Below are 14,336 nucleotides of genomic sequence, written 5' to 3'. Positions count from 1 at the left end.
GGTCAGTCATGCCAGGTTTTTGCACACTCCTCTGCCTGGGTGAATTGCACAGGAGTCAAGGAGCAGACAGCTGTGCAGAAGCCATCGAAAGTCTTTCTAGGAGCCAGATGTGCTGTCTTGTCTATGGATTTCGCTGAATGCAGCAGTTTGGAATATGTGGACTGTGATGGACTTCATAAATTATCTCACTTTTGAGTTTTTTCCAGGACATATCCTTCTATTACAATGGGGAATCCTGAGACAGGAAACAGAGATGGCTTCTTCCATACGCTTTGTAACCTTTAATAGGGCAGTGAACAATTTTTTGAGTATCAGACGATGAGATAAGAGGTCTGCGTACTGCATGCCATCTGAACTTCCAGAATTTGTCTTATTTGTCTTGGATCACTGATTACACCCCCTTGAACTTGTCCAAAATTGCCAAGACAACAAAAGAGACTAGGTTGATGTTTTTAAAAAGCATCAAAGTGCAGTCAACATGCTGCAATTTGAAAGCCCCCAGGGACTTCAGTCCTGGTCCAAACTCATTGCCTTAAAGATAAAGGGTCAGCGAAGGAGTCTAGAACATCGTGGCACGTGGGGTTGCTCAGGCTGTTGGCATGACCCTGTCTCCACGACCTGGTCGTTGCTCATGACCCCTGTGGAACGAGTGGCCGATGGCAGTTGCGTGGCTGGGGACAGGTGTTCGCATCCAGGGGAATGACGTTGGAGCTGGCGCCCGTCTATCAGCCCATCTAGTGTCCTCAGAAGTGTGGCCAAGGATCAGATAACAGAGAACAAGCTGCCTTCGTCCTCCTCTGGCTGAAGATGAAAGCGCACTGATCGAGGGCAGGGAAGGAAGCGTGCACGGTTGGTGCCTGTGTTGTCTTTGTCCTGTGGGTAAATAGACAAAAGCCCTCTCCCGCGCTGCTCTCAAGCAGTTATTTCCAGTCCTTGGGTGTTCAGTCACCAAATAAACCTTTGGGTTGGTGTTCAGAGGCTGGATTTCCACTCAGCATATCTGGCTGTCAAAGCAGGATCGTGTGTTCCAAGGACTTGACATCATTTTTGCATCCTTATGAGTGAAATCGGGTTGTTTAACCTCAGCCGTGTGTATTGAGCCATTGCTTCCAGCTGTGCAGAAACTTTCCAGCAACTTTTTGCCTTAACCTCTTCAGACTGCTCGTCGGCAGCCCTGGCAGTGTGCAGTTTAGTAGTGGTACCTGCAGCCATGGTAGCAGGGTGGCTGGTCAGGAGGGGATAGTGAGATCAAGGATACTGAGGTTTTTCTCAAACCCTTAGTGCTCTGACTTCCAAGAGTTTCTTTGAAATAGAGTTTCTCGTGTGCTTTTTGGAGTTAGCACTCCACCTGAGAACAAGGTGGTGGAAAGCTGATGTGACTCAGTGCCTGGCAGTGACTTGTGAAGCTGCTGTAACACGTGTGTGTTTCTGACATCTTTTATCTTCGCATCCCTGAGGCTTTCGATTTTATCTTCCTCTTCTTTTCCCACACGTTTGCTTCCATTGCTTATCATCTCTTTGTCTTTTCTCTCCATCCTTTACCTGCACAAACTGTTCTGCCCAGGAAGGGACCTTTGCTCGTAGTGCCGCAGGCTGGCCGAAGCCCTGCCCACCCTGTTTTCTGCAGCAAAATGGGGCAGAAAATTGGGCTTTACTGCTGCAAAAGTGCCAAACTTTTTTCTCACCTGCTGCCTGGAGGCAGATTGTTTCTGAGTAACATAGCTATCACACAAAGGAGCCTGTAAAATAGAAAATGCACATCCAATGCGCGTGTTGAATTAGACCCAATGCTGTAAGGTCTGGCTGCTTGCAGAGGGAATAGCAGTTTTTCATACAACACTAGAAAAACAAATCTGTGCAGTACATGGCTGCAGCTCTCCTTTCCATCCACAGCTCCATTTAGGAATTTTAAAAATAAGTGTGGCTGGTGAAACCCTTGTCCTGAGCTATTCAGCTGTAAGCTCTACCAGCTCTGCGGCTGCGGTGCGGTGTGCCAGATCTGAACATCAGTGGGATACCATGGCGAAAGACCCACAGGAGTGCGGCTGGGCAGCTATGATGAATAGTTAAATGTCGTATATTAAAGAGCTATTTAGAAGTGATTGATTTCATTTTCTCACTGTTGGACTTGGCAGTGGCCGCAGAAGAGGTTTCTGCAGCGTCCAGCTGCGTGGTTATCGCTGTTGCACCCAGCATGGTGATGACGGGGTTGAGCTGTGTTTCTGGCCATTGGCACTGGCCATCAGTTGCATGCACAGTCATGGCAACTGCACATACAAGTCAGAGGTCGCTTGCCAAACCGATGTTGTCCATAGGTTTTGTATTAAAATCTGTCACGAGGCTCTGGAGATCGAAAGAGGCTGACTGTCTCTAAATAGCCTCAGAAGTCAGGTCTGTGTTTGTTTATTTTTCCTTTGCACATATTTGTATACAAAGTGATTAGAACGAAGCATTACCGTTTATAACTCCTATAACTCCACTGTGAACTGGTATTTTAAACTGCACTTGCAGTCTTAAAAACTGGCTCTGCACATCCCTGCTCACACGTTGAATGCAACCATGCACCTTCAAAACCCGTTGCGATTGCGCAAGAGTGGCAGCAATGATTTAATTTCTCCCTCCCCTCCACTTCCTTCTGCCTGTCTCCTTTCCCCCCATCCCTTTCCTGGCCAAAACTGTATGTTTGTGGTGAAAACTGCTGCGGCAAAAGGTAAAGGTCTCTGAACATAGTGCATATGGGAAGCACTTGGCATCTCTGGGCCAGAAACCTGCTCATTGACTTAGCTGGTGTGAGTATCCAAACTTTGATCTCCTAACCCCTTTGAATCTTCAACTCCATGAAAGACAGGCTCGGGATTTTTGGATGGGCATCCAGGAACAGAAATGCCACAAGTCTCACATGTGCTGAATTCACTGGTTGTGTTTTTCTTTCTTGATTTGACAGGCTGCTGAACAATAATCAGATAAAACAAATTGTGAGAAGATCCTTTGAAGATCTGGAGAACCTAAAATACCTGTGAGTTGGTAGCTCAGTAATTGCTTAATCTCTTTGAGATGTAACAACCCCCTTCTAATGTTTGGCTGTCAGGGGCATGTTTTCTGTGCTCAGAGTGTCTGGATGTTAAGGTTACAGCTATAAAACATTGCCCTTGAATCCACACAGCCAGCTCTGCTTTGGGTTGAGGTTCATAGCTCTTCCCACCTTCTTTTTGAAAAACACCTGCTGATCAGTTAGTCTAATGCTTTTTTCTTTCTCTCCTTTTGAAAGCTACCTTTACAAAAATGAAATTCAGAGCATCCAGCAACATGCCTTCGACGGGCTCCGTTCTCTGGAACAGCTGTAAGTACGATCGAGTCGTGTTTGCTGCTGAACGTGGTGTGCCAAAGAGCTGATTTATCAGCTCCTTTGACCCAAGTGCTGTGTTTCCAGAAGTGGGGAGTACCAGACACTTAGCAAGGAGTGGGATGAGGCTTCTGCTGTTTTATCATCCAGCTTTGCAAGACTGCAGTGGCTTCATCTCAAAACAGCTGGTCCCAGTACTGATTTTGGTTAGTTAATACTGAGGTCTTTTCCTACCGACACCCCATATGTTTTCTCCTGACCATAAACCTCTGGAGCATAGGAATTGCCCAGCTGTGCTTCTGATTCCCTTTACGTCCAAGACCTTATGCAATGGGAGGAGGCGGGTCTATAGGATAGCTTGAAGGAGAAGGCAGCTAGCCAGCTGTGTTTGTCTGCTGGGACTCCTGGAGCAGAGAGCAGGATATGGCCCTTTGCTTGAATTGAGGGTGCTGGTCGAGTTTCTCTCTTACCCAAACTTTTGCTGAAAATGAAGGGATGAATTGCAAGCTGAGAGCTGGGGCAGTGGGGTATTTGTGGGATGCGGTACTATGGATGGAGCTACCGGTGGTGCTCACATGCTGCAAAGCATCTGGAAATTGCAACAGGGCGGAAATGAGGGATCCAGACAAAGTGATGTCCTTCCCTCCAGGCTGCGTGGCACTCTGGGATGAAAAGGGTTGCAGCTGGAGCCCATCACAGTGACACTCTAGCAAGTCCTTATTTGCTCCCCTTCTGTGTATGGCAAATCTGTCCTGCTTTTTCAATCAAAGTTTTAGGTCTTGACTCTTTGTGCTTCACGCTCAAGGTGAGATGGGAACTCAGAGGTCTGACTCCTCTAAAGCTGCTAAACCGGGGCTGGATTTTCCGTGCCAGGGGTTGTGATATATTATATGCATGCATGTAAATACATGTGTGCACGTGGAGAGAGTGTGAGCCTGGATATTTGAAGTACAGGAATATATTTGCATCGCTGGAGAACAGGGACTAAAGGTGAAACCATTCTAATTCACAGATTGTCCCCAACGGCAGCATTTGTAGGGCTGGAATGAAACCAGCATAGGATCCAGCTTGTGCTCCAGGATGACAGCAGAAGTGGGCAGAGTATAGCAGGAAGTTTCAAGCTGGCTTAATAATAGGTGTGCTACCAACCTTGTGTGCAAGATGGTTTTTCATCAGCCAGCTCAGCAAGGATGCCTGAGAGAAAACATAGGAAGCAGATACCGGATCAGCTGTGCTTAGAGAGGAGATGATACCAGCCACAGTGATATTTTAACAGAGAGCGTTCCAGACTTGATGTCACGAATAAAAGAAAAAAAAACACCCAAAAAGCAAAAAACACAAAACCTCAAAACCAACAAACAACCCGCTGAAAGTCCCATCTGTTTTCAATCTCAGGCAGGCGTGGTTCCAAAAGAATTAGCTTTGCTCAAATCCTACCCCATTTTCTGTACCCCACAAGCCAGCTTTTCAAGAAAAAAGTATACCCTGGTTGATGGATGGTATCAGATGCTTTCCTCAAGGTCCCAAGCAATGACAGCAGACATCTGAGCCTTATTAAAGCACGTACATCTCTCCCCGCTGTTGCCCTCCATTGCAGAATCTGAGTCACCATCTCTCGGTTTGCGCTCTGATAGTGGACCATTTGTCATGAATCCTTCCATTACGAATCAAACAGCCATGTGGCGGCTCAGGCAATTGTTTCTCAATGCAGTCAGCTACAACAGCAGGATGAATATTTGTAGATCCGTGATTAATCAGCGTCCACTGTGAAATTTATGCCTGTGTAAAACAAGGGGGAAGAGTTGAAGCAACTTGAAACTATACCAAAAGGCATCTAAAAGTCAGAAACATGTTGGCTATGCCGTTGGATGTCACAGCTAGTGGGGAGAGGGAGTCTCAGGTCTTGTGGTATGTTGCCCTGCAGCCCCCAGTTTTTCCTTGCTGATGGCGTGGGGTGACTGGGGCAGTGCAGAAGCTCTCCCAGGTCTCTGGATTTTAGTGGAACTAAAAGCATTAACCTGTATTAGCAAGGACTGGGCCGTTCACACTGATGTGCCATTTAGATCCAAGTGCCTCAGCTGGCTGCACCATCTGTGCTGTCCCTCTGCCGAAGCAGAATAGCCCTACGGCAGCCGTTCTGAGATGGTTCTGCTCTGGCTGGGTGGATGCACGTGCTGGGAGCCCCTGTTAGAATCACAGACAAATGCAGACTGGAAGAGACCTTTGGATGTCCCCAGTCCCACGTTCAGCAACCAGCAGGACCAATTTCAAAGTTTTATCAGGTTGTTTAGGGCCTTTTTTCTACAAGTTAATTCCCAGCAAACTCATGATTCCACTCAGAAATGTTGCAGTTCCTAGGCAGGGAACAAATGCCTTGTAGTAAGGCTGTTTCATCCTGCCCAGTGATCCAGGGATGTGTTGGGAAATGCTGAGGTGCTAGCGGAAAGGCAGGGAACATTCCCGTACGGTGCTCGGATGGGGGCAGTTGCTGCTGGCTCCCCACGGGCAGCAGTTTCATCCTGCCCCTGCAGAGTGCAACAGGCAGTTTGCAGTGACAGTGGTGCTCTTAGGCTTCAGGGCAGAGCAAACCTGACCTCCTGGGCAGATTTTGGTTTATTAAGAGAGAGGCTAAATAATTGACAGGGTAGGGAGAAGCTGGTGTTGGCTGCTATGGTTGCACATGGAAACTGGAGACACTGAAGTGGATGCTGGTTTCTCAGAACCTGCCCTGAGGTGTGTGGTGGGCATTGGGGGACACTGGTGGAGTGGTCTGGAAAGATCTTCTGTCTTTTAAATTGCCATCTGTAAGCCTGCCCTTCGTGATTTCCTCCGTGACAGCTACCTGCATTTCAACAACCTGGAAAGTCTGGAGCCGGAGACTTTTAGTGACCTGCCTAAACTTGAAAGGCTGTAAGTAAGATGGGACCTTGTAAGGGAAAAGGGGAAAACTTTGTGTAACAGTTTTGATAGCATGAAATGTGATCTTCACAATGGAGGGAAACACAAAAAGAAGCTTCCTTGAAGAAGGAGATTTTACATACTTGCCAAGTGGGAGGGTTACTGGGAATATGAAGGGAATTTTCCATGTTGCATTATGTTCACGTTTCCACCAAGGGTAGTGGTAAATCTGCAGAAAGCCCTACAGTTGGCCAAGCCAACTGAAATTTTACTCTGACCATAAGGTCAACATTAGTCACTCTTGGGCAGCATGTATGAAAAAAAAGGGGGGGTTGGGGTCGGAGGGTGGGAAAGGAAAAAAAGTCAAAAGAAAGCCTAACAAGAAAAACACGCATCCTTCTTGAAAGCAGTTAGGAAACGAAGTCCTGTGTCCTCTGCTCCCCACGGTTGCTGTAGTACTGATGTAGCCACTAGGACAAAAGTTCATATGGTGGTTCCCACTCCCTGGTGAAACCAACAGACCCTTATGGGATCCAAACACCTTTAGGAAAATTCAGACCTGGATCAGTACGCCATGGCTGATCTCAGTTGCTGTATTTGATCCAACAAAAATTCTGGCTTTAAATTTTAGAGGAAGGTTTGTCAGCATCCAAGCTGGGCAACTAGGCTGAACTTGTGTGTACACTTGTGTGCAGACATTTGCATGGAAGCTGTTACTGCTTTTGTATTTCTTTCCTGTTCCACCGACTACTAAAATTGCTTCCTGTCTTCTATCAATGGTCTCTTATGAGTTTTAGCTGTAATGGACATAACTAAGTTTGCCCCTCCATTATGGGAATGGGGAGTTAATTATCCCATCTTCGCCCCCACTGATGCACTGCAGTGCAATCAGGGTTTTTTCCAAGAACTGGAGAATCTTACCAGAGCGCTGAGACTCTGGAAGTGAGAATTTGCCTCAGCTTTGTTCAGAGATAAACCCAGCTTAGGCTGTTGTTGTCTGAATTAGATTTACTCATGGATTTGGGTTAATAACTACGTTGAATCTAGGGCGTGAGTTGTCTAGTGTCTTCTTCTGGTGCCTTGCTTCAATGGCTGCCCTTGCAAAATTGCCGTATCTTCTGCAGGGGGGGAAAGGAAAGGTCCTTTCTGAACTGGAGCTGATCCAGGAACAGAAAACGTAGGGTGGGTCCAGTCTGTGGGGATATGGTGCCCTTTCTCCTCCTTTTGCAGAGCATGAAGCAGATTAAGGTTCCAGTTTAAACCTGTTACATCACATCTTGAGTCACCGTTTCCAGTCCACACCCGCTCTCCACTTTGGTGCATTGCACAGCACTCGCAAATGAGTGAAATCCCTATAGCTCGTGGGAACAAACACAGTAAATTTAAACACTAAGCTCCATTTTGGTGAGCAGCCTTTGTATTTAAACTGAGTTTTGACCTGGGATGTTATCATCCGCGCAGTGCAAATACTGAATAATGTTTTGGCATGGGTCCTCCCGTTGCAGATTCTTGCACAACAACAAGATTTCCAGGATTCATCCAGGGACATTCTCTCAACTGGAATCCCTCAAACGGCTGTAAGTAAAACACATTGCCTGCAAAGAGCAATTGTTTATCTTTGATCAGATGGCCAAGACCTGAGGAAAAATGTGCCTGGTTGGCAAAGCTTTTAGTTGTTGCACTTCTAAGGCCACTGCTAAGTTTATAAAACGGTTTTGATTGGACATGGGAGCTGATTTAACCAGTTAGTAGTTTCTTCATGCTAGTGTCTAATTATAATCAAACTATAACCTGCTTACAGCTCGAAAATGCCCCAGGAATAAACACTTTTGGAAAGTCCTCACAATGGTTAGAACCCATAAAACATCCTTCACTGAAATGTGGAAAGCTCAGGTCACAGATATGACCCCAATCATGTCTTCAGATTAGTACCTAACATGGAAGGAAAAATCATAGTCATACAAGAAAAGGCTTCTTTTTCTAGGGATTGAAAACACTTAGAGGGGCATCAAGGTGTACGGTTCTCATTCCATGCAGGAATGCTCTGGTGCATTATTCCCACATACCCTGGCTGTCTCTTAAGCTTACTTCTTGCTTGCTTCAATCCCCTCGAGCTTTGCTTTGTTTGTCTTTTATGATCTCTGGAAATAAGTTCTATGATGTGTTGCGGGGGGGGGGGGGGAAGTAAAACTAAAGAATTTTGGTGTTCTGCCACGATTTTCAGCTACGAGAAAATAATGTGTTTCTCACTGCAGCCCTCTGTCATTTCTGCAAGCAGGTAAAATGTCTCACTTTTCTTTAACAGGGAATAACTTGTGAAATGTTGCCTGTATGCATCAGAGAAAAAAGGCAGGGTGGCTCTAAAATGCTCTCTCATGCCCTTGTGTGAAATCTCACGTTCTCAAGTGTTTGTCCCTGAAAATATTAGAACTTCCATATATATATATATTTTTTTTTTTTTTTTTTCCGATGGCCCAGACCCATCTACTGTAGAACTGTAGTGGGGACGGAGGCATAAGCTAATCCCCCTATGGTCTTTCTGTATCCTTATGTCCTTATGCATAGCACCGCACGTAGGGATGGATTCATGGAGGGAATAGCACGGGTGTGCTGGGAGGTCACCGGTGCTCCATTCGGCATGGTGCAGGCGTACGTTGTGGTGATAAAAGTTCTTATAATTGTGTGGAAATGCTACAACCTTGAGCAGGTGGGCACAGGAGGAGATCGATCCGGTGCACACTGAAATCAAAGGGGTTTGGAGCTGACAGTAAAAGAGAATGGAAAGCTCTAACGGAGGCAGTGTTATCTACTGTTCTTATGGAATTCAGTAAAGGTGGAAATCTCTATCCTGCAGGTAAAACCCAGTATTTCAGTGTGCTCCTCTGCCTCAAATTAAGCCAAAAATGCATAATTCAGTTTAAAAGAATAATTTTCATTTGAAACTGAAATGGCTGATGGATAACGTTAGTTTTTCAACAAAATCCTTGTGACTCAGTTAAGGACCTTATTTAAACGTTCTGGAAATCAAATATCTCCAATTTTCACTTGGGATAGAATCAAATGCAGGGAAAATCAGCCAAGTGATCCTTCACTCCGGAGGACTGTTCCCCTCCTGTGTCCTGGAGAAGGAGGCAGCAGCCTGCGGCTGGGAAGTGAATTGCCTTTTCCTTGGTCTTGCAGGCGGCTGGACTCCAATGCCTTGCTTTGCGACTGTGACTTGATGTGGCTGGCGGAGCTGCTGAAGAAATACGCTGAGCAGGGCAGTATCCAGACAGCCGCCACCTGCGAGGCTCCTCGGGAGCTGCACGGACGCTCTATTGTCACCCTGACCACCCAGGAGTTTAACTGCGGTGAGTTGAACCCTTCCACCGGCCACCCTCAGCCCGTGGAGCTGGGCTTTGGTCTGGGAATTGCTTCTTCCATCCCTTTTCCTCCCTCTTCCCTGTCCTGGCATCCTGCTTTCTCCCTCCTTTTACTGCTGAAGTGGGAACATCCCAATAGGGTCACATGAGTTACCAGGATAATGCTGGGAGAGCTGACAGCGGCGTGGGGGTTGAAGGCAGCTCTGTTTTGATTGGCAGGTGTCATCTTGGTTCTTAGATAAGAGTAGAGCCAGGGAAGGACCTGCTGCAATTAGTGGCTAAACCAGGGACCCGAAGAAATGTCGTGCCTTAGGCTGGACAGAAGGAGAACCCTGGGAGAGCGGCAATGGCTGGAAACACAACTGAAAACCTGAGCAGACGCATAGTCGATACGTAGCTGAATGCTTTGTTTGACTGTGGTAGTGTATTGCATTTCTTAAGCTGTTACTCTTCAAATTCAAATAATTGTTCCCTGAAGAAAAACAGCATTTCAAAATGAAAGGGTTTGTTGTGAAAAATTCCAAAGTTAAATATTTTGTACAGAAAAATACAAAACTCAGACTTTTAAGTGCAGGCATCAGCGGAAGATGGCACAAGCATCGGCTGTGGTTCCCTGGTACTCACTGCTGGCAGAGTCAGTTTGAGATGTTCCTACTCGCCCAGGCCAGCTATTAGCATCCCTCCTGGATATGCCAGTCCAGCTGTGTGCGTGGTCGTGCTGGGAGCCACATCTGTGAGAGAGCTGGATTTTGAAGAGCTCTCCCTTAAATTCAGCTTTTCTTCTATGTTTTTATTTTAAAAAAAAAAAAATCTTGACCATTTCACAGCTTAATTGAGGGCACAGCCATGCAAAGAGTTGAATTGGCACCAATGGCTCTGTAACCACAAGGGAGGTGGGGGGTAGGAAGGGTCTAGAGAAAGCAGCTGGGGACACACCGAGTGGGATGTGCTGCACAGCGAGCTGTCCCCGTCACACACGGTGCCACAGTACAGCCATTGATGTAAATTTGTTCTGGTTTGGGCATGGGCACACAGTGGGATGTCTGTCAGATTAGCCAGAGCACCTGGTGGGAAGATTTTGCTGGCATTAGGCTTTTACGCTGGGATTGCGCCAGCTGGGAAAGACAAATGATGCATAATTCAGCGTAAAGCTCTAATGATGCAGGCAGCTGATATCTGAGTACGAAGCCTGCTGGCATGGAGTGAACCCACCACTTTTTAGCAGATGTGAGCCAGCGGAGCAAATCTGCACTGGATCGGCATCGTGCACCACGGGGATGCGGTGGGTTTGGTCCCGCACTGGTGTTGCCGTTGGGGATAAGTGACCATTAACTTGTGGTATGAGGAGTGAGGGCACTGACCTTCCACTGGAGAAGGTGGCAGGTTCTCACGTAACGTTATGAAGGATCCTGCTGGTTTTACTGGGTTACTGGTGGCCGTACAGATTGCTGGACATACTCTGTTGGGTCAGGAGCATCGTGCTTCAGACCATGTACATAAATTCCTCCCTATTTTAGCACATCCTTTAAACGTTTCACATGCTTAGTGCTTGAGCACATCTTAAAGCGAAGTGTGTAGTGAAAAGCTTGGCTGAATAGGGATCGGCTGATGAATCAGGGACACGATGAATGAAATGCTGTTGAAATGGCAGTGGTGTGGTTCGCAGAGCTGGCGCTCCCTTCAGATGCAGCAGGCTGCCAGGGGCAGAAAAACAACCCAAGTGAGGATGCCACTGACTTCTTCGCTTACTCTGGGGGAGACAGGGCCCATCTCTTGGGGCAGCTGTAGTGAACCAGCGTGCAGCCGGGTCTGGTTTGCCTTAGCGCTGCCCGGGGCTGTGTGATACTGGCAGTAGGTACGGCCACTTCGATTTTCCAGGGCTTTTAGCAGGCTGGCGCAGATGAACGATGCTGTTCCCTCTCTGACATCATTTTTGCTGATGTCGGTGAGGAGTCCTGGGGTGGCTCTGATGCCCAGGCCTCTGCTGGTACCTGCTTGCTCGGGAGCTGCAGGGTGGCTGCGTTACCCACTACGCTCCGGTTGGGCTGTAGGTGGTTTCATGCTGCTCTGGACTGGGTTGTGTTAAAACGGTCTTTTGCAGAGAGGCCTCGTATAACCTCAGAACCCCACGACGTCGATGTCCTCTTGGGAAACACGGTTTATTTCACCTGCAGGGCAGAAGGCAACCCAAAGCCTGCGATTATTTGGCTGCACAACAAGTAAGTTGCACACAATGCGCCCTGGGGTAGCAGAGGTTTTCAAGCGCTGAGCTTTTCAGTGACTGCCTGTAATTACAAAAGCTGTTTCACGCAACATTAAAAAAAAAAAAAAAAAGATATTTCATGGGTTGTATTTACCTTCCTTTTAGTGGCATTCTCTGGTGACCACGTAATCCAAGTGGTGTCTTCATCTGCGTTTGAAATATTTCATCTGCATTTGTAATGGATTCCAGGAGCTTATAACTTTCCCATAAACATACTCTGCAGGCTGAAAGTAATTGTCTTTTGATCAGAAAAAAGAAATAATTAGTATTTCATGTCGCTCTAAGCCATCGTGCTTGCCATCTATTAACTGCTGAAATGCTTCTAGTCTCTAGGTTCTTCTCACTAAAGGCTTTGCGTGCTGGGAGAGTGGCTTTTTGTCAGAGGGAAAAGTCACTGTGCTCCGCTGAAGGACAGACCTTGCAAAGCAGCCTATAGATTATCATTCTATACAGCAACACTGAAAAAATATAGTTATGCTAGATCCCAAAGCATTTCTGGGAAATGCTACACAATAAAATACTCTGTGCTCCAGCAGTTGCCCACTGTGGAAGGGAAGTTACTTCCCTGCTTTACGAGCTGCTTGTTTGTGGGAGCCTGAATAAGGCTCGGTTATTAATAAAAATGATCAATGTGTGCTTCTTCAGCTCACTCCCCACCAGGCAGAGTTTCAGCACAGAGCAAAAGTTTATGGTTGAGTTAAGTCCCTCTGGAAGGAAGGTTTTGTTAGGGAAATTCTGGCAGGCTCCCAAAGATAGCATTGTAAGAGGGGTAATGATAATAAATGTTCTGCAAACGAGATATGACTAGAGTGAGGAGACATCAGGGGAATTAAATAAATGCCCAGCAAGCATATTAGTTTGCATCGTGGATTCAGCCTTTGTCCTAGGGGGAGAGAGGTCCCTTCTCCCTTTTCAATCATCTGCAGCCATCCAAGATTCCTTCGTGCTGGGACAAGTGGGATGCAGCAGTGGGACCTTCTGCTGCGGGCTGGGATCCAGGAGCCACAGGTCATTGCAGAAAGAAGGAAGATGTTTCACAGCTCTCGGGTTGGGTTGGAGTCCAAGCTGTGTTGGGGTCCCTTGGTGACCTGCTCTGAGCTTTTTGCCCCCCTGAGGCCTTTCAGTCCATTCGAATAGAAATGTTTGCACACAATAACAATATTAATTCATTATTATATTTGCACTTACTAAATAATGAGAACAAGCTTTCCAGGCCTAGATGCCCTGACAATAGCAACGATGCTATTGCATGGGAACAGCATGCTCTCCCGATGGGCTGTAAATGTCGTATGTAATCAGTGGTGAGAGCAAGAACAGCTCACCCAGGGAGTAAACCAGAGCTGGAGCTGAAGTTCAGTGCTGTAAATCATAATTCTTGCTATAAATTTCGTGAAGTCTCAGGACAGCTCCAAGGAACACCAATTTACCGCAGTGCATGCGAAGCCCCCCCGCCCCCCTCGCAGGCCGGGGGAAGACCGCCAGTCTTTACTCCTTTCAGATTTTGCCTGTTTGTGGCTGTTTTTCAGTAATGAGATTGACATGAAAGATGACAACCGCCTGAACCTGTTGCAAGATGGTACCTTGATGATCCAGAATACCAAGGAGTCAGACAAAGGCATCTACCAGTGCATGGCCAAGAATATAGCAGGAGAGGCCAAGACACAAGAAGTTGTGCTGCGCTATTTTGGCACCCCATGTAATTGAGCCTTGTGCACCCCTGGAAGGCTCGGCTGGGGTTTGGTCTGGGAGGGGAGCTAAGTCAGAATCAGTCCCAGCTTTGTATGTGCCAAGATATTCTTGGTGAGCTGGGGGAGTCGGGTGGCGAAGAGTGTAGCGTGGTCTGAGCTTTAGGGGTTCCGTCATGGGACTGGGAAACCGGGGGTTTAAAGCTTGAAGGTAATTTGGGGCTGGGGAGGGAGTTTGGAGGCTGGGGGGAATTCTGCAGCACAGAGGTGTCACGGGTGAAGGGGGCAGCGGAGCGGGGATGCTCCAGCACTGAGTGATCGGGAGGGAGGAGGTGGTGGGAAGAAGTAGCACTGGGGGAATTGCTCGCAGTGTGGATTTGGAGGTTGAGGAAGATCCAGGTGACCATTAGCTGGGTTGCGTGAGGAGTCCAAGCAATTTCTGCCCTCACTGAGCAGGCAGCAGAGCTTCTGGTTTCTGAAGCTCTCGTTTCCTTCCAGCCAAGCCCACTTTTGTGATCCAGCCGCAGAACACTGAAGTGCTGATTGGGGAAAGCGTCACCTTGGAGTGTGGGGTCTCTGGGCATCCCCACCCTCGCATCAGCTGGACCCTTGGCACAGGCTCTCCTTTACCGCAGGATTCCCGTTTCGCTATCACCAGCTCTGGGGGGCTCTTCATTCAGAATGTCACCTTCTCAGACCAGGGCCAGTACAACTGCAATGCCAGCAACACCGAAGGGTCCATCCAGGCGACAGCAAGGATCATAGTGCAAGGTGAAGAGTCCCAG

General features: G+C 47.4%; 1 protein-coding gene across 3 annotated transcripts in view; it reads left to right on the top strand.

The window, feature by feature from the left end:
• The window catches only part of LOC102056007 (peroxidasin homolog), a 47,681-nt gene that overhangs the window by 18,486 nt on the left and 14,859 nt on the right, over positions 1–14,336 (top strand). For all 3 annotated transcript variants that reach the window (XM_005445012.4, XM_055721751.1, XM_055721750.1), the window contains 8 exons: positions 2,945–3,016; positions 3,269–3,340; positions 6,182–6,253; positions 7,747–7,818; positions 9,422–9,591; positions 11,705–11,822; positions 13,393–13,562; positions 14,050–14,322. In XM_005445012.4, coding sequence (XP_005445069.1) covers positions 2,945–3,016; positions 3,269–3,340; positions 6,182–6,253; positions 7,747–7,818; positions 9,422–9,591; positions 11,705–11,822; positions 13,393–13,562; positions 14,050–14,322 — 1,019 coding nt within the window. The remainder of the gene's footprint in view (positions 1–2,944; positions 3,017–3,268; positions 3,341–6,181; positions 6,254–7,746; positions 7,819–9,421; positions 9,592–11,704; positions 11,823–13,392; positions 13,563–14,049; positions 14,323–14,336) is intronic.

This window comes from Falco cherrug, chromosome 10 (genome assembly GCF_023634085.1).
Source record: "Falco cherrug isolate bFalChe1 chromosome 10, bFalChe1.pri, whole genome shotgun sequence".
Classification (NCBI taxonomy): domain Eukaryota; kingdom Metazoa; phylum Chordata; class Aves; order Falconiformes; family Falconidae; genus Falco; species Falco cherrug.
This window is presented reverse-complemented; position numbering and strand designations above follow the sequence as displayed.